Source organism: Mizuhopecten yessoensis, unplaced genomic scaffold (genome assembly GCF_002113885.1).
Source record: "Mizuhopecten yessoensis strain PY_sf001 unplaced genomic scaffold, ASM211388v2 scaffold8365, whole genome shotgun sequence".
NCBI classification, from domain to species: domain Eukaryota; kingdom Metazoa; phylum Mollusca; class Bivalvia; order Pectinida; family Pectinidae; genus Mizuhopecten; species Mizuhopecten yessoensis.
Window position 1 is genome coordinate 1,042,898 of NW_018407511.1, and position 20,560 is coordinate 1,063,457.

The window sequence follows — 20,560 nt, forward strand, 5'->3', positions numbered from 1 at the left end:
ATCCTTAACAAAAATATTAATGTAATAAAACTTAAGTTGTTTTTAGTATATTAAGTTTGAAAATGAGCAACATGTTTTAGAATTAAATTTGAGAGTGTTTTGAACTTGTATTTCCTATTTCGAATTAATAGCATCACCTCGTATTTCAATCTTACGTACCTCTTGTTTCAAGGTATACGTATGCAAGCGCTAAGTTTCGCAGTGAAAAAATCAACATCATATCAAATATGTAACATTAAAAAGTTGTATTTTTTAGACGTTATTCCACAATGTGATGACAAATAACAGAGAAAGTGTCATAGATTTTAATTTTGTCGTATTATTTCTTATGTTGAGTTATGATTAAAATGGGATGTACAAACAATACAATATTTAGACCGTTTCTTTTCATTTTATGTCCAGAAAACTTCTTATATATACATATTTAATTCAATTATGTCAAGGCAATATTATGTTTTTTCTTAATAAGTGTAAATATGTAACATGAAAAAAAGAAATATTAATTCATCGAAACTGTAGATATTCACTTTTTTATGTTTTTGTACCATTCTCGTTAAATGGATTCTACATAGGTAGTAAACATTTACAGCATTGCAATCGAGAGCAAACATTCTTTCAGTTTATAAAAATAAAAATAATAATTAAAAAGCAAATAAAAAAGACATGAATTTTTTTTTATCAGAAGTAAAACATGATATACATTTCTGCCACAGCTACTTCAGTTTTCATCCTTTCAGAGGCACTGGAAAGTGAGGTGTTGGTTCAACATTATACGTAAAAACATCAAGTGTAAGATGGGAAGCGTTTTTTATCAGGTTCTTCTACAGGTCACAACCTTCATTTAAACGTTGACATCATAACGCCATACTGATTTTCGACGTAGTAGTGAATGCATTTGTTGTTTTATTGTCTTTTATTATTTCAAACATTCATTTCAGTCACTTCTGATTGATAATGCATAGCATAATACAGACAAGTACCATATTGATACTTTTATTTAGAATCTAGGGCAAAATTGTTTTTATTCCTTGAAGCAAATAGTGAAGCTGCAAGATAGAAGATGGCTGTCAGGACGGAAATGACGACCCACCAAATCATTATTCCCGAGGACATGCGCGATAGGTCATACATCATACAGAATCTGCTGTCGCTACAAGGCACCTCCGTCCAAATCTCACACGTGCCATCAAGGACAGCGCCCACCAACAGAGGTCCCGGGATCAAACCTATACATAGATTGAGTTCAATTAGTACAAAATACATATCTAAATCACAAAATATGTTCATTTAATATTATTATACAATATACATATGCATGATGCGTATGTGTAAATTCTGTTGTCTACATGTTCTGGAAATAAATCATGAAAAGTGTGTTTCATCATCATCATCATAATTAAACAAGAGGCCCCGAGGGCCGGTATCGCTCACCTGAATATTTAAGCAGTCATAGCAAAATATTCTCATTAAATACTATATTGCACTACAAATATTTCCCTCGCAAACGTTGTCGGCTCCATCTGTTGAAACTACCAGCCAAATATTATTATAAGATTCTATGCTTTTTGGTTCTTCTTCAGAAGTTGTTTGACATATTTTTCCCTCTGATCTTGTAATTAGGTCAATGTCATTTTCCTTATCAAACTTTGTTAGCTCTATCCCAAAAAGCTACTAGCCAAATCTTATGAATCCATTCCATTTGGTTCTTCAGAACAAATCCTTTGAAATGTTGTTGACCTCTGTGACCTTTAAAGTAGGTTGAGGTTATTTTCATTTACAAACTTTGGTGAGCTTTATCCCAGGAAGCCACCAGCCAAATATTATAATTTTATGCCTTTCGATTATTCAGAAGAAGTCGTTTAAAGAGTTTGACATATTTGACCTCTGTGACATTGAAAGTAAGTCTAGATCATTTTCATTCTCACACATTGTTGGGCTCTATCTCAGGAAGACACCAGCCAAATATGAAGATTCTATACTTTTTAGTTCTTCAGAGGACGTCGTTTGAAGCGTTTGTCGGGCTCTATCCCAGGAAGCCACCAGCCAAATATAAAGACTCTATACCTTTCAGTTCTTCAGAAGAAGTCGTTAAAAGAGTTTGACATATTTGACCTCTGTGACCTTGAAAGTAAGTCAAGGTCAATTTCATTCTTAAACTTTGTCGGGCTCTATCCTAGGAATCCACCTGCCAAATATGAAGATTCTATACCTTTTATTTCTTCAGAAGAATTCGTTTGAAGCGTTTGACATATTTGACCGCTGAGAACTTGAAAGTAGGTCAAAGTCATTTTCATTCCCAAACTTTGTTGGGCTCTATCCCAGGAAGCCACCAGCCAAATTTGAAGATTTGTATACCATTCAGTTCTTCAAAAGTAGTCGTTTGAAGTGTTTGACACATTTGACCCATGTGACAATGAAAGTAGGTCAAGGTCATGTTCGTTCTCAAACTTTGTCGGGCTCCTACCAACGAATCTTTCAGTCAAATATCATGGCTCTATACCTGTTCGTTCCTCAGAAGAAGTTGTTTAAAGGAAAAGTTGACGGACGACGGACGCCGCACCATGACATAGGCTCACTTGCCCTTCGAGTAGGTGTGCTAAAAATGTGGTAATCAGTAAAAACAAATCGTTCAATTATTTGTCTATCAATTGGACTGCAGCTGAGATTGTTTCCTTCTAAAAACAAATCTGGTAAGCATGAACACATAAGCGATTTCAAATTTAAAATCAAATATACAAATAATGAATTCTATAGCCTCTGGTTATAAAAACATCATATTCATATAAACTGGTATTCTATAATTGTTAAATAATGATGCTTTACCTAATAATCTTAGAAATAGCCACTGAAGCCCAATTGCAAACGATCTGTGATCCTCGTCAACACACCTGCAATTAGTCAAAGTTATATAGAAATTATGTATAATGTCTTATCGTGCAACGCATAATTAGTGGTACGCTCAAAACACAGCACAATCGTCAGAAGTGATGTTGTAAATTCATCACCAACATCATTGCAAAATAAAATAACGACAAAAACAGCATTAGAATTTGCATTATGCAGAAACTAATGTTTGATTCTAACAAAGGTCGATATCTCTACAAAGTTCCATAGCAAGGTAGTTTTTTATTTCCATAACAGTTGCTTTTTAAGAACTGTCTTACAGAAAGATGGACATAATACAAATATATGTGATTGCATCTAACACTTAGTAATAGATACAGTTTGCCAAAAATGAATTACACTGCACTATACAGCTAGATGTTTCTTCCTTCTACGACTCGTAACGTGGACATCCAAATTGGACTAAACTACTGTAGAAACCAAAGGGTGGTATATCCAACTCCTAAACTATACGAATTTCAAATAGAGAGTACCGGTTATTTCAAATACTTAGTAACGTGTGTATTTAATGAACAGCGCTACTACTCAATCGAGATAATTATTGCCATTATGTTGGTAAGACACACAAACAACACAAAACAAACCTTAGCGTTGCCATAGATGTCGGGGTGACACTTAGTAGTATGGTCAGGAGCGCAACGTACAAACAAGGAGCAAGGATATTAAGGTTCGTACAATTATCCTCACATCTACCCAAAATAGCCACGGCATTTTCGTCAGTCACAGGCACATTCAGGCGGCTGGCAACACAGCTACAGTTACCATACCTCGTGTCCTGAAATATGCAGTGAAATCATACTAAGTTAATAATGCATGTATGCTGTTTAAAAGCACGTATGTATGCTAGGTAAATGGTTGTATGTATGGATGTACAGTATGTATGTACAATGCGTAGGTACGTACGTCTGTCTGTCTGTATGTGTGATGTAAGTGTTTTTGTGTAAATGTGTCTTTGTATTACTATGTACGACGTATGTATGTTTTTGTCTATGAATAAAAAAGTGAAAAAAGTTAATAATGTCAAGTTAGTGTAACATGTTAACAGGTGACAGATACTGTATTGTCACTGACTGATATCCACTCACACATGTTAGCTGAAATTATATTTTTTCATCGAAAAAAACAAAAAGATATGTGCCTCTCTCCGCTACTGAATAAAACCCAAATGTCTTGCCCATTTTGTTAACTTTGTAATAATCACACTGTGTAAGACAACACAGTTCCATTTTTTTCTAAAAACTTGCCGATACCTCTCTTTCAAGAAGGTCATAAAGTGACATGCAAAAGGGTGTTTATGATTCGGTAGATATTTTGTCTCCGGGTCTTTTGGCCGCGCATACACTTAGGCATATTTACACCTCTAACATGCATCCTTGGTAATTGTAATGCGAAAATATTTGGGAAATTGTTACTTTAAGATTACAATAATAAAATTATTATTTTTTCCCAAACAAAAAGAAACTCATTTTTTTAATATCATGAAACTTATGATGGAAATAATTCTGTACATCAGAAATATATTGAATGCACAATGATTTTCACAACGTATCGTATGAAGATGTTTTCTTTGTTCTGGTATTGTTTGTGACGTCACTATTGTTTATTGATGACTTCACTAAAATCGTTGACTAAAAAATATTGAAGACGTGATGTAACCAACGGTGATAAATACACATCAATCCGCCTGAAGAAGCCCTATAAGGCAGAATTCGAAAGGCCTATCGGTAGATCTGACAGATTTATTAATTAATTCTATATTTTCCTTCGCAAGGAATTGTTTATTTATCAGATGTAGGAATGCTTTACACGTAAGAGTACTTCCAATTGACCTTTTGAAACCATATATCTACCGCGTCGTGGACATGACGAGGTCTTAAATTAAACCAAATTGCAGAAGTAATCTATGGTTGCTGCTCCACGTTGTGATTAAAGTAATAAGGTTACAATCAGAGGTAACATTACATTATCAGATTAACACATTGTTTGGTATCTTACCTGGCCCGCTGACGCTTTTGTGCTACAACCAGCGTGACAGGCGGAGTAATACAAGTTGTTGTCCTGGCCACACACAGGAGTATATGCGCTGGATGTGCAATCACATGACCCCTGACAAGCGTCAAGGTATCCGCTTATAGCACTGGAATGATTTAAACAGGACAACATATTTCAGTTTTAATTTTAAAGTGCTAAATCATGAATGTTCTTTTTTCCATCCTTCGTTTTTAATTTGGATGTTGTTACGGTTATTAGGTTCGTCAGTGCCATGTTTATGTCGTTGTTTTATTATTTATATAAAACTTCATATTTTATGTGATTGGTTGTCATCCTTACGTTCACATCTACAAATTATTGAAGACGGATATATACAAAGACAAAATATAGCTCAAAGCCAATATCGAGGTGCAAAATATAACTCAACGCCAACAAAAAATAACAAAATATATCCCGAACGTTAACATGAGACAAAACGGATTTAAAAGGTCAGTTATAAAAAAGGAGAAGTTAAAACGATAGAAAATATATTTTAAACTCCCATTAAAAGAATAAAGAATTAGAATTCAATTTGAAGCGAAATCTGATAAGCGAAAATTTTACGAAACTAGGTAAACAAAATACATATATATATATGCATGTGATGTATGTAATAGGCTAACGTATACATACAATAGCACACCTACCTCAGGTGTGAATCATGTGTACCAAGATTCATTAATAGAAGACAACAAGATAAGAGGCAGAAGACGTCAAATATATTGTAACAAAGCTATTTAATAGCTAAAATAATATTTTGTTCAATATTTTCAGAGTTGCAGGACTGATGTATGAACAAGGAGGCGCATGGTCCAGCCGAATCTTACCTGTTATCAGAGTAAGGCACTGATAGTCCTACAAGGTTCACATTGGGGCACCCAGCAAGGAGACTAACTCCAAGCGCTGCGGACACAAGAGCAACCACCATGCTAAGACGCGTCATTCCAACGATCTCCAGTCTAAATATCCTCACAAGTACTCCTCCCATCACCATGCCAACGGCTCCAACAAGTATGAGGCCTCCTGTGTTGAAATAAACGCGTTTAAATATGACTCAACAGCATTATTAACAAGGGATGATTGGTGATACATATATCAACTGTATATAATTAATTTACAAAATAGTATTTCAAGCGACTAATGTTGTTATCTTTTTCAAAGAAATTAACATCTTTAAATTAAATTATACATGCAAAAGTGACAATTACGAACACCAGAAAGATAAACAGAGCAAACAAAAGAAGTATTATTAATTATTACACATTTATACTTTGTGTCTTTGATCACAATCTTCGGTACATGTAGGATAACTTACCAATAAGGTAACCAGCGTCATCAAAGTTAAGTCGGTACTGTTCCGCAAGAAACTTGAACGAGAAGGCTGACACCCCGGATATAATGAGGGACGATGCACATCCGCCCAGGTTTATGCACATGTATACCGGGTTTTTGATCTGATATAAAGAAGGCCTTAGAAACACAGTACAAATATAAACTTTTAAGTTGGTGTACGACAAGAAACACAGTACAAATTAACATATTTCAATGACATTTAAAAAAAATGGGGGAAAAGACCAGGTGTTCCGAAAGAGTAAGCGTATTTTGCTTCGTCGACGATATTCGCCATGTAAATCTAGGTCAAATCCGATTAATGCCAAATGCTCAAAGCCAGAACTTGGTAAGTAACAACACTGAAATGGTTGTGTACAGACATTCCTTCTGTATGACCTGCTTTTGTCTCACTTTTCCCTTTTTGATTGTATAAAGATTCATACAGCTAATATCTTCTAGAGAAAACGTAGATCGTAATTATTGGACAGATAAACTAAACATTGTTAAAAATCGAGTAGAGAAACTAAACGTCGTTAAATATTAAATAGATAAAATACCCTTAGTTAAATATCGAAAAGAGAAACTATACGTCGTTAAATATCGAAAAGATAAACAATACGTCGTTAAATATCGAATAGAGAAACAATACATCGTCAAATGTCGAATAGAGAAACAATAAATTGTTTAATATCGAATAGAGAATCTATCCATACTAGTAATTATATATCGAATAGAGAAACTAAACCTCGTTAAAAATCGAAAAGATAAACAATAGGTCGTTAAATATCGAATAGAGAAACTTCCCATACTAGTAGTTATATATCGAATGGAGAAACCATACGTCGTTAAAAATCGAGAAGATAAACAAAAGGTCGTTAAATATCGAATAGAGAAATAATTCATCGTCAAATATCGAATAGAGAAACTATACGTCGTTTAAAATCGAAAAGATAAACAATAAGTCGTTAAAAACCGAATAGAGAAACTATACGTCGTTAAATATTGAATCGAGAAACTATACATCGTCAAATATCTAATTGAGAAACTATACGTCGTTAAAAATCGAAAAGATAAACTATACGTCGTTAAAAATCAAAAGATAAACAATAGGTCGTTAAATATCGAATAGAGAAAAAATACATAGTTTAAAACCGAATAGAGAAACTATATGCCGTTAAATATTGAACAGAGAAACTACCCTTACTAGTAGTTATATCTCGAATAGAGAAACTATATGTCGTTAAATATCGAATAGAGAAATTATACGTCGTTAAATATTGAATAGAGAAACTACCCATGCTAGCAGTTATATATCAAATAGAGAAACTATACGTCGTTAAAAATCGAGTAGAGAAACAATACATCGTTAGATATCGAAACAATACATCGTTAGACATCGATGAGAAAAACAATATATCGTTAGACATCGATTAGACAAACAATACATTGTTAGATATCGATGAAAGAAACAATACATCGTTAAATATCGAATAGACAAACAATACATCGTTAAAAGCCCTGAGATTAAGCAATGTAACCTAAACAAAAATCGGTAACATATCATTATTTGAAAGATTTTTACATAGCAGAATGTGGAGTGCTTCTGCTCATCTTCTTTGACTAAGAATCAATATACAGTAACAGTTTTCACTTTGAGATTGAAAACTCAAAACCATATCGTATTACTTGATTGATCAGCTAAGAATAAAATCTACAATCATCCCAGACAATGTTTCAGAATTGAATACGTTTAATAACAGATAGGTCAATCTAAGCTTAATAAACACGGAAAAAACTTACCAATGTCAGTAAATCTTTGAAAAACGAGAAAATTATTTGCTTGGTAGAATGCGCGACACCCTTTTTGTCTTCCGTCTTCGACTCTTTTTTTGGTCCATAACCTATCGAGTGTACAAAGGTGTTTTATTTTCCTTCTCAAAATATTTCATTCAAAAAAGTATGTTGGTCTGTATAATAAATGCTTTTAACATCTTATTACAAATGAATTTGTATCTGCTGACAAAACATGGGACCTTTTTTGTCCCAAACGTTTAATGGCATCAGTTGGTATCAGCGTTGACAACCAAACATGTAACTTATGTTGCATTGTTCGGTAATATCTAGATACTGATTTACTGTTAAAAAACCGAACGTAATAAATTACCACATAAATAAAAACCTAGACAATATGTGTAAAGGAAATTAGTTTTACACCAAATTTGAGCCGGTAGCCCTAGCGTGACAGGAATACACAGAAAACATGTCGACACAACATCAACGCTAAAAAACAGTAATATAAAAGAAATGTAATAAACCATATCAAATAAAACACAATATAGATAATGTGTTAACATTAAATAAAAAGTTAGCTATTTACACGATAGGAATATTCTACAATTTATGTTTACACCAAATCGAATGACAAGAAAAAATGGTAAAAAAATGTTTGTGATAAATTGTTATTGGTATTTGAAAATATATCAATTTGCGATTGTTATTGGATGTCTTGCTACATTTCTATTCAGGTTTTCAATTGTCCTTTAAATAGAACATATCTCCTTAGTCTGGAGCAATAAGCATTTCATTATTTTAAGCTAAGCTAAGCACGAAAGTAGAAAATAGCATAAACCAAATAATAAATATCTTTAATTCTATTTTTATTTTGTTCAGACGGAACATACAGCCTCGATTTTTCGGGATATAAACAAAACCATTATTGTAATGTACACGACTAGTTGATGTTGTGCACAAAGGATTAGTTGGGGTTTGTGATATTTCATTTTCCTTTACCAATGTTTTACCTTTTTCATTCAGAATGTGGTTGGGTCATTGGGTTGCAGTAAAACGTTATCGCTAAGGGATGGACATGTGAGGTTAAACGTTTCTATGGATACACATTCAGGACTTCATACAGCGATTTGATTTTTTACGGGAATAAAGACTATCGTTTGGAGACCATATCGTGTATAAAGACCGGCATCCTCGTAATTCCATGGGTTACACTCATTACGGTATCTGCACCCGTGAAATATATAATGAAAAAATCGAAAGTCATCGTATTGATTTGTTTCAGGTAAAAAAAACCTGACCATTCGATAGACTGGTACCCGTCCTTTGAAGATTATAGAAGAGCGATATCCGACTTCAAAGCCAGTCAATTGTACCGTTATGCAGCCGAGCGATTCTTTGAATGAGCATAAAAAGATCAAACTAGTCTATTCTGTATCATTAATATGGTGGCGCGAACCGAGCCTTCCATTTCTTCATGACATTATTCGGGAGTCAGAGAACGTAAGAAAGTGTAATCTCTGGAATTTTCGAGGATGACAGACCGGGTGTGGAATATCATTGCACACACACTGTTACAGTGAATATACAGCTCATTTCACTGTTACAGTGACTATACAGATCCTTTCACTGTTACAGTGAATATACAGCTCATTACACTGTTACAGTGAATATTAAGCTCATTACACTGTTACAGTGAATATACAGCTCATTACATTCTACGTTTGGTACAAAGTGAGTTTTCTTCCATCATTTAAACTATGTTCAAATCTAAACTCATTTGCCTACCATCGGACCAAATAGGCAGTTAGAATTTCCGGATGACTGTCTGATATTCGGCGATAAGATATTCCCGATCAGCTACCTTTTCATGTAGCCATTTTGCACGCAACATATCAGAAAGCCCCCAACTCTAGACATTTCAGTAAGACACTACTGTTGGAAGGCTTTCCAATGGTAGATGCTTTTCATCTGCAAACAAAATATCATTCATCAGGGACACCATCAAACATTTTGCAACATTTGAACTGAGGTGACAATCACTTTCCCAGTAGTGTTTAACGAGTCATTGTCACTATAGTCACAGCATTTTGCATAGTTGTGTAAATGCATTTTACAGGTGTTTCAATACGACATAACCTACTCGTTTACATGTATTACGGTACTGGTATAGGTATATATATTGTTACATAGCCTTTGTGCTATGATTGGTGTATCAATCAAATATTTTTGATGACTCCCGTATTTGATTGTCTTTGTCTCCATGATGTCTCCATTTCAGAAGCATGAGCTAGTCATAGGACTTCGATAATTGTGAAGAACATGTCATAAAAACCGCAAACTGATCTTCTACTTGCCTGGCATGTGTTTTGGATAGCCGTAGATGGGGATTGCCACCAGGAGAAAGCCCACAGCGGAGATGATGAATCCCACCCACCACGCCCCAATCCATCGCTGGTCACGAGCATTGAACCCAAGACTGAAAAAAATAATCAATACAAATTAGTAAGGTGTAAGAGGCCTCCAACGATGCACTTTGAGTTCCCAATGTGAGGTTACAAGGTGATTATTTTTACCACGGCGTACTGAATCATTCATTATCTTTCGGGCTTGAACTAATAACACACACATTCCTTTACCCTTAACTAAAACATATGCATTCCTCTTTACTTAGCATTCCATTGACCTATCTTTTATTATATTAACCAACCCCCTGCCCTTAACTGAATCACTAACTTTGCTTCCATTCAATACAACGTAAATCCCTCAACCATTTATTGATTATTAAAAGCCTTCACTTAACTGAAATGAACCTCCCGCCACCATTACATATAACGAACCTCCCGCTACCATTACATATAACGAACCTCCCGCCACCATTACATATAACGAACCTCCCGCCACCATTACATATAACGAACCTCCCGCCACCATTACTTATAACGAACCTCCCGCCACCATTACTTATAACGAACCTCCCGCCACCATTACTTATAACGAACCTCCCGCTACCATTACATATAACGAACCTCCTGTCACCATTACATATAACGAACCTCCCGCCACCATTACATATAACGAATATCCCGCTACCATTACATATAACGAATCTCCCGCCACCATTTCATATAACGAACCTCCCGCCACCATTACATATAACGAGCCTCCCGCCACCATTAACTAAAACGAACCCTCTAATTTGAACTAAAACTAACAAATACACCTTACCTTAAATAAAAATCTATTCCTATTTTTTAACTGTACTGTAAACTCATTAACCGTTGACTTAACTATAAGTTAAAGCATTATTTGACCATGAAATACCACGACAAAAACCAAATGCAAAAGTTTTTGAAATGCGAAAAAAGTAGTTCATGGATATCAGCAGTTGTCAAAATAGGGTGATTCAAAAACAAAAAGATCTGGTAAATTCCTTATTTCATTCTGTTCATTTTTAGTTGTCAAAACTGAAAATATTGTCTATGAATATAATATGACTTATGAGATAAGAAACAAATTCTCGACATTTCCAGAAAACAGGTCCTAAACGTCAAAAACTGATAAAAGTCATAATCATAACTACCGAACGTAGTTAGACGTCTCCTTGTAAAAGGGTATAGAGACATCGTGTTATGAGGTTTGTTGGGAATGTACAACACCTCTCTTAGTACGAGACTTTCGAGATATCGGGACCTCTCTCCAGGTAAGATGGTATAGAGACATCGTGTTGTGAGGTTTGTTGGGAATGTACGAACCTCTCTTAGTACGAGGTTTTCGAGATATTGGGACCTCTCCAGGTAAGATGGTATAGAGACATCGTGTTGTGAGGTTTGTTGGGAATGTACGAAACCTTTCTTAGTACGAGAGTTTCGAGATATCGGGACCTATCCAGGTATGATGTTATTGAGATATTGAGTTTGAGGTTTGTTGTGAATGTACGAAACCTCTCTTAGTACGATAGTTTCGAGATATCGGGACCTCTCTAGGTATGATGTTATTGAGATATCGAGTTTGATGATTGTTGGGAATGTACAATACCTCTCTTAGTACGAGGGTTTCGAGATATCGGGACCTCTCTAGGTTAGATGGTATATTGAGATATCGAGTTTAATGTTTGATGGGGATGTACGTTACCTCTCTTAGTACGAGAGTTTCGAGATATCGGGACCTCTCTAGGTTAGATAGTATTGAGATATCGAGTTTGATGTTTGTTGGGGTTGTACAATACCTTTCCTGGTCCACTCTGTCAAAATCAACGAACAGCTTCTCTGAAAGCTGACCACCAGCGAAAAAGCCAGCAGCAACCCCAATCGCCGCAGCTGCGTACGTCAGACCTGTCGAGGGTCAAAAGTGGACAAGTCAGGACCAATAAACCTTTCAAGTTACAGCGGACGAAAAAATTGAAGATTTCTATGAAAATCTTTGTAAATTAAAAACTGATGAACACTGAACTTTGGTCGAAGTGGATGAAGATACCGTTCGAAAGTGAGCAACTTTTCTACATAAGAACATAAGAAACATAAAAACCAAACTTCAAGTTAATTTCAATTTAAAATGCAGTAACTGTATTTACCAATGGTTTTGCAATTATCAACAGGATTTGAGTGAATCCTAAAAGTTAACATTATACCACTCACCGTGACTGAAATTGTGAAACACTCTTAATCACTATCACAGATAGAGACGTAGAGTTGGTAATGAAATGAGATTTCCATTGCAGTACCAGACACAAGGTATTATTTTGTGTTGTTATTATTTACAAACACACATATGTTTTTTTTTCAATTTTGTTTGTTATCAGGTTCGGAATTCTGAGCAGAAATCAAGAATGCTGATAAAATATAAATACCGGGAAACTTCAGCATTTTGTTTGCATTTTTTCTAGAAACCCAAGAAACGTTTGAATCGCTACTGCAAAGACGGGAAATAATCTACTCGGCCCCGGTCTGAATTGACTTCTGAATAAGAAAAGTGACTTTAACATTGTGGGATTATTTTAGCCAACGGTAAAAAAACAGTGGACCATTTGAGTTATGCTCTATACGAGACCACTAACACAAAATCTTAAAGAGGAAATGACGTCACTAACCGATGTAGATAGCTGCCGTGGCTTGATCTTCGTTCTCGTGGATGTAGACCGTCCCAAGTGTAAACATTGAAGTAAATCCCAAACCGTGAAGTATCTGTGCTGCCATGAATACGCCAAGATACTTCTCTCCGCTCGATTCACAAGATGGCGGCGGTCCGCCTCCCCCGCCAGCTGCGGCAGGACATATGTCATCTTGTGACTGGGATAAATCTTTAAGAAGAAAATCAAAAATATTTTCTTTTTGTTTTAATTTATTATCGTACGAAAAATATCTTCAGATTACACAGATATTGTGAAATATATACTCAGTTGTTTAACTGCACCCCTAGAATATGTCATAGCGAAATTTAAGGCACAAAGATAGATGTTTGATTGGTCTCAGGTAAAACTACCTGACCAATCGCTAGGCTGATAACTGTCATTTGAAGATTACAGAGGAGCGACATCCGACCTCAAAGTCAGTACATTTTACCGTTACGCGACCGCGAGATTTTTTTTAATGAACAAAGGATAAAACTAGTCTTCTTGTCTGATCCACAAGGTAGCGGACACTTAGCCTTCAATTCTGCTATGACATATTCCAGGGGTGCAGATAGCGAAAGTGAGCGTTACCCGTAGAGTATCGAGGATGATGACACATGTACTTTAACTAAAGCTTACCTCCAGGTGTGTATTTCTCAACGATGTGGGGTACCACGAAGAGGAATGAGCCGAAGGCCATTATAACAGCTCCTGAAGCAACGATGAACGGTTTGTGATGACGTCCGCCGATGAAACTAACAAAGAGAACAACTATAAGTGCCCCAATGTCCTGTGAACTCGGAATGAGGGCTGACTTGGTTGAGGTAAGCTGGAACTGACGCTCTATTGACGGAAGAGCAGCACTGCCGATACCGTTGACGGCGAACCCTTCTAGGAAGCACAAGATGAATGCCCAAAAGACGAAAATCGACATCTTGTTGAACACCTGCATCCATCTGTGTATACATGTATACAAGTAGTTAAACATCGTTATGACGAAAACAAAATGTTTTTATTCGAAGTGTCGCTAAACATGATCACAAAATAACTTCATGGTAATCTACATTCTAGTGGCTCGAAAAACCGGCTTCAGTAAATCAAAACATGGATTTCAAATTTATATTTTAATATACGTATATCTTGGCGAGACCGAACCCATTTCCACTGAAGAGTGATACGACTCATTCATTCAAAAAGAATATCTGATCTGAATTATAAATAATATAGTGTACCATGTGCGTATGTATGACGGTAAACTTCAATGGAGCTGTTTAACTCATTCACCCCTGAAATTTCATAATGATCTATTCCAACCTTTGAGTTGGAAGAGTTAAATGTGTTTCCAGGGATGAATGAGTTAAAAAAGAATTTAGTATTTCAAACAAACATGCCGGAAGGAACGCCAATCGGTTACATCATCAAACATATATACGATGAAGCCAGCTGTGAGGTTTTTAAATATAGATTAAACTGATTTGCGTTCACAACGGCGAAAATGTTTTAAAGACTCCGTTCAATAAGATATTCACATTTTATATTTATAGTTACTTGTGATCAAAATGTTACGAATAATATACATGTATGTAATAGCCTAATATTTGCGGTGTTGAATTTACATTATCGTCAGTATAGACGGCATTCCTGGACCAGCATAACGTCACCTAAATGTTTGGTTCTTACAATGCTGAAGGGGTTCTAAAATGACTCGGATCTATTAACATTCATAGCCTCATGAATGCAGTTTCTTTTTATATATATATATATATATTTTATATTTTTAGACTTTATTCACACTCAATTTAAATTTGTTTTGCTAATTACCATAACAATCAGCATATAAGATTTGACCCTGATTTATATTAATGAAGGCCGAAACAACTAAATCCTGATACAATACCATTACGGCACTAAGTGTCCATTGAACAAGCATTATTGAATTTCATTTTGAATTAATTCAATTAATTTGATTTGAAAGCATTAATTGGTATGATGGATGATGCATAACTTGCCCCGCTTTCAGCTTTCCGTATCCACATCTCCTATCTATTCCGTCGTCAAACTGTTCAGGTATCTAAAAATAAAGGTGTTAGCATTTGTCAGCTTTTACAGGTATCATATTTCACCTGACTGACCGTTTTTACCTCAGACAGTTATTTCCAAGCTTATCATGAGTTTGTGAGTGATGATGATGCAAGGATCGGATAGGGATTTACTTTTGGTTAATCATACAAAATAAAAGGGTGGGGTCCAATATGGCATCATCAAAGATTTACCAAGGATTTTTCCAAGCATGTTTTATTTTTAGATGTCAGCTCTCAATAGTTTTCCCAAATTATCCAAGATGTTGGTATAGTTTGGTGAACCCCCTTTCCCCCTTTCAGTGAGTCTTGGGGGGAAAACCGTGAAAACAGTCGTTTTGGAAAACTCGTCTTCAAAATCGCGATCTTGAAAAACACCATATTTTGACAATTCTTGGGAAAACAACCGAAAAGATATTTCTTTGAAAGCCATCACCTTGACCGCCATCCTTGCATCATCATCATATTTGTACTTTTGAGAACGCATAAGGTCTATACAGTTTTCTTCTAGATCTGTACCCTAAGTTTGTCAGACAGACAGAAAAATAGAAAGATCAATAAAAATGGCATTCGTTCTCTTGTTTTCCTGTGGGTACTGTGTTTCATGAATGTAGCTGAAAAGCTAGCGAAATTATTTCCTTCGATCCATAAACGACGGCGAGACAGAGCGATATCAACATACACTCCAAATAATTAGCGACATATACACGGACTTGGATAACAAATATAATTCGGTGTTATAAATGCCACTCGGGTAGTAGAAGGACAGAATGGTCTTTTTTTCTTTTTTCTTTATGAGAAGTTGTCGTAATATGTTGGCACTAATATTACCAAACGTAAGGATTCGTAATTTGTATAATATATATGTTACATGAATTCAAACAATGCGTCATGCGAGTCAAACATACCTCTTTTGTTTTAGAATGTCAGCATCCTTTTTGTGTGTTATACACCACCTACCTTCGACTTCGAATGCACGTTGACCTCTACGTCATCTTTATCTATAACGTAGGAGGCGTTGTTGTCGTACGCGGATTTCATCTGGGATTTATATCCTTGGTACGAAGGGTTGTCCTAGAAATCAAGAAAGAAATACAGTCTAATCTGCAATGAGAACCTATCAACAGACTACCAAATTGATTAAAATCATCTGTTAGGCTCCGTTAACTTCCTACTACGCCTGCCATGTAACAGATGATTTTAATCACATTGACAGATTACATGCATATATTTGCATGTAACAGCTCTGTGGGTTCGAAAACTTCCCTAAAGATGATCGCTAGACGCGCACTGTAGCGTGCCAATATGTGAAAACAGTCCATTTAAATATTTTTTTTCCTCTTTTCACATATTGGGTTGTTTTCACATATTGGCACGCTACAGCGCACCATCCTCGATATCCAGTTGTTGCTCACTGTTGCTCTCCTCACCCCTGGGATTTAGCATAGCAATAGTGAAGTCTCAGTGTTCGCCACCTTGTTGATAAGACAAGAAGGCTAGTTCGATCCTTTGATGTACATCAAAAGAATATCGCAGTCGCAAAACGGTAAAACATGATTGGCTTTGAAGTCGGGTGTCGCCCCTCTTTAATCTTCAAAGGAAAGTTATATTGGTCGGACAACAGACAGCTGTCTTTTTGCGCCTTCGATTTCGTTATGAAATATTGCAGGAGTACAGAGAGCGAAAGTGAGCGTAACTCGTGGATATCGAGGATTGACGCGTGCATGCCGTTACATCTTTAACTCTTGATAATTGTTGCAGCGTTAAAAAGATGACGCTGCACCAAACAGTGGTTCTGTCCTGATATGACTCAGTGGTGGTGCTAGGACCCAAAGAGGTGGAAATCCAAATAGATATAGGTAATCTAAAATTAATAACGTATGATGAACCGTTCCACTAATAGATAATTTTGGCTATCAACAGGAGCGAAGCTAGCCCTTGCTTGGAGTGGATTCCCGGCGGAAAAACGAATATTCGAATTTGAAGATCTATCTGTATCCGGCTAATTTTCCAGAGGGTAAATCGTACAAATTAATAGAATAATTGAGACATTCAACAATACTAAAATTTAGTTTTTGATAAAATTTATTTATTAAATTAAATTTTCAATAAAATCCAGTGTTTATTTATTTTCTATCAGCGCCTGATCAAGGCAGTGTAAAGCTTAACAGGAGTTGTCTATCCAGCATGTTCGACCGACGAATGGCATAAGAAACTCTTTTTTGGTAGGTATGTTTATCTAAGGACTACATACAGAAATGTAATTACCTGTATCAAACAATCTAAACGGATCTAAACCTTCCGATACTAGCTTTACGAGAGTTCTGCGGAACTTTAATTAACGCGTGTTATTGTTCTGAGGTCAAGCAGACGACAAATGTCCTCCAAACGGCCATTTTACAGTATCTGATTCCCGATCACTGCGAGTCCTGGGGGGTTATAATTTGTCATTGACTACCCGACAATCGACCCGGCGTGATGATGTCCATTTACTATAAACATTTCTCTCATTTCCCTGTGTGTAAGATAGAGTTGTCCACGGTAAGAAAGGGGTGTAGTAAATTTCTTTCTCTTACCCTGGACAGGTGTATCCGCATTTTTACCGGAGTGAGATTTCCTTGTCTCACCCTAGGGCTGAGACGGGGGGATTCCCCTATTCCTAACAATGGCATGACGTCACTTTAACAATACAATGACGTCACGTCAACAATCCATCAACGTCACTTTAACCCTGAATCTAGCATGTAACGTTTTCATTACATTGTGCATATGATACACAATGAAAGAAAAGGGTAAGAGAAAAAGAATCATTCACCCCCTTGTGGGTGAGATAGTGGAATCTCAACCCTCGGGGAAAGATTCTTAAGTTGCCAAACACTCGGCAAAGCCTCGTGTTTGGCAACTTAAGAATCCTCCCCCTCGGGTTGAGCTTCTCCTATCTCACCCCCAAGGGGGTGAAAGATTCTATTAATCTTACACCCCATTTCACGTGACGTGACGTCACGAATTTGGAACTCTCCGATGCCGCAATGTGGAAAAGGCGACGTGATGAAATTAAAACCTTTTACTTTATATTTACCTTACACGTTAGAAAGATGTGATTAATTTTTCTTCGTAAACGTTGTTTGCAAATATGGTATAAACTAAATCTGGCTGGCCGATTCGTTTTCGTCTAAAAAGCTCAGGGAAAAACATTGATATTTTTCAAAATGGTGGCCAGTCCAAACGCATTTTCATGGTTTCTGGGCTCATTCTGGTGGTTGGAATGAGAGAAAAATACTCTTTCATGCCCAGGGGTGTAGGATAGGGACATTCCTGCCGAGGGGTTTTCAAATTTTGTAAAACCGAGGCTTTTGCCAAATTTGAACCTACACGTACCCTAGGGTCTGAGTCTGTAAAAATGGTAGTTTCTACTCCTGTTTAACGCTCAGGATTTAGGAGTTGGACGAGTGGTTCGCCCGTTATCAGTATTATGTGACCGGGTGGGGTGTCCTGCTGGGTGTCTTCGGCAGTATGTTTCAGTGAGGAAGCACTATAAAGTCGGCATCAGTTCCGCACTATCACAAGGAGACAAACACGGACATATCGCAGCCTCCCAAAACACACACCATATACTACACGCATGCATCTTGCATACATGAGAGGCCGTCCTTAAATAACCATAGCTGTTGATAGGACGTTAAACAATACTAAACCAAACCAAACCAAACCAACGTGTATATATAAAGACTTCGAGAAATATATCCATACGCGCAATGTACTGCATGGTGGTGTCTGTGACATCACTGATAAATTACGTGTGTGGTATTGCCTTCAGGCAGTGCCAATTTCGCTGGGAATTACATATGTTCTATTATTTTTGATAATACAGGAGGTATGAACGAGTATTGATGTAGGCATGTATATTATCTTAATGTAAATATGCATGATGAACGTACATGAATATATGTTTACATATTTATATCTATATATGTTCTATTATTTCTGATAATACATGATGAATGGACGAGCATGCATGTAGTCCTATACATATGATCGTAATGTAAACAGTCACGCCGTAAACTTTGAGTGAAATAGCATCGTATTCTGGATAATAACATCGCCGACATGTTACTTTACTTAAAACTGTGAAAAGTAACTTTTAAACACACTTACCTGTCCCGACATTGTTTCCGTGCGTTTTAGAGTACTGGTGTGGCGATCTTCTTAATTACAGCCGAAACTGGAAGTAAATACCTGGTCCTGGGCGACCGGTTCGTGGCGGTTGAATGATTTCTAGTACACACACAAAGTAAATTAAACGTGAACTCTTGACCGACATCAATCGGCTCTTAGAAAAGGATAAACAAACAGAGTCCAGTATATGTGTTTAGGTATTGGCACTTTACAATCCGTTATGTCACACACGGGTTAATGTGAAAGACACAAGAGTGTCTCGGACACTATGGACAGAGGTCCACAAATATGTACTGAAGCTAACTTAGCTAGAGTCTCTTTAGCTTAACCGAATACTTAACGAATGGTGAGCACGTGTATTCTCCTTATGTTATTTTCAAAAGACACAAATGCACTATACCAAAGTATAGAAATATTTCTCAATAGTCGACGGTGTGCTCGAGGAGGGGGAGGGTACGGGAAGGGGTGTTCCCCCTCCCTTTAAGGGGGGTTTGGGGGATATCCTCAAAAAAATGTGTTTTCTAGAACGTCTCAGAAGCGATTTCCAGTGTTCTGAGGATTGTCTTTATGTTTAATTAACAAGAAGGAAAAAAAACATATTTTAAGTATGGCCCAAACACTTTTTTTGTTTTTCGGTTCAAATTCTTTATCAACAGCGTGTTTTAGAGGTCAGATGGTATTATTATAGTGGCAACCTGGTGATGACAAATGTATGAATCCACAGGGGGCTTGTTCATTATTACCTAATTTGGCGTCCCGCCCGCAAGGGGGATACGAGAGGTCCACCGTCAAAAAATAAATGTAGGGACGCACAATATCTAGTCTTCAGACATTGTACCTACAGTTCAGTACTTCATGTAATAGTTTGTCGTACAAAAGAACAAATAACACCATAACATCGTTGCTGTTTAATTAATGAGTTACTCATGGCATCACTAAGTTGCTAAACAAACGGATAAGTTCAAATCAGTGCGACACCCAAGACCACTAGCTATATTGTCTCGCGTTTTATAATTGTTGACTAATTCACTAGTGTAGGCAATGATATATCTGAATGTCCACGCTGATTAACTCATGTAAGGGCGTGCATATTACCAGCAGTGGTACATTTGCTAAGCTATCTGGTTAAAATGGTACAACT

At 36.5% G+C, this 20,560-nt stretch overlaps 1 protein-coding gene across 1 annotated transcript; it reads right to left on the reverse strand.

The window, feature by feature from the left end:
• Nucleotides 1-428: 428 nt before the first annotated feature.
• Nucleotides 429-19,482, reverse strand: LOC110455745 (solute carrier organic anion transporter family member 4A1-like). Its single transcript, XM_021506083.1, has 14 exons — nt 19,399-19,482; nt 16,204-16,317; nt 15,175-15,236; nt 13,805-14,121; nt 13,145-13,354; nt 12,284-12,389; nt 10,413-10,534; nt 8,068-8,168; nt 6,251-6,389; nt 5,763-5,958; nt 4,900-5,041; nt 3,489-3,679; nt 2,824-2,888; nt 429-1,226 (listed from the first exon to the last, which is right to left on the reverse strand). Exons 1-14 carry the CDS (start codon nt 19,408-19,410, stop codon nt 994-996), a joined length of 2,010 nt encoding a protein of 669 aa, XP_021361758.1. The 5' UTR covers nt 19,411-19,482; the 3' UTR covers nt 429-993.
• Nucleotides 19,483-20,560: the final 1,078 nt, after the last annotated feature.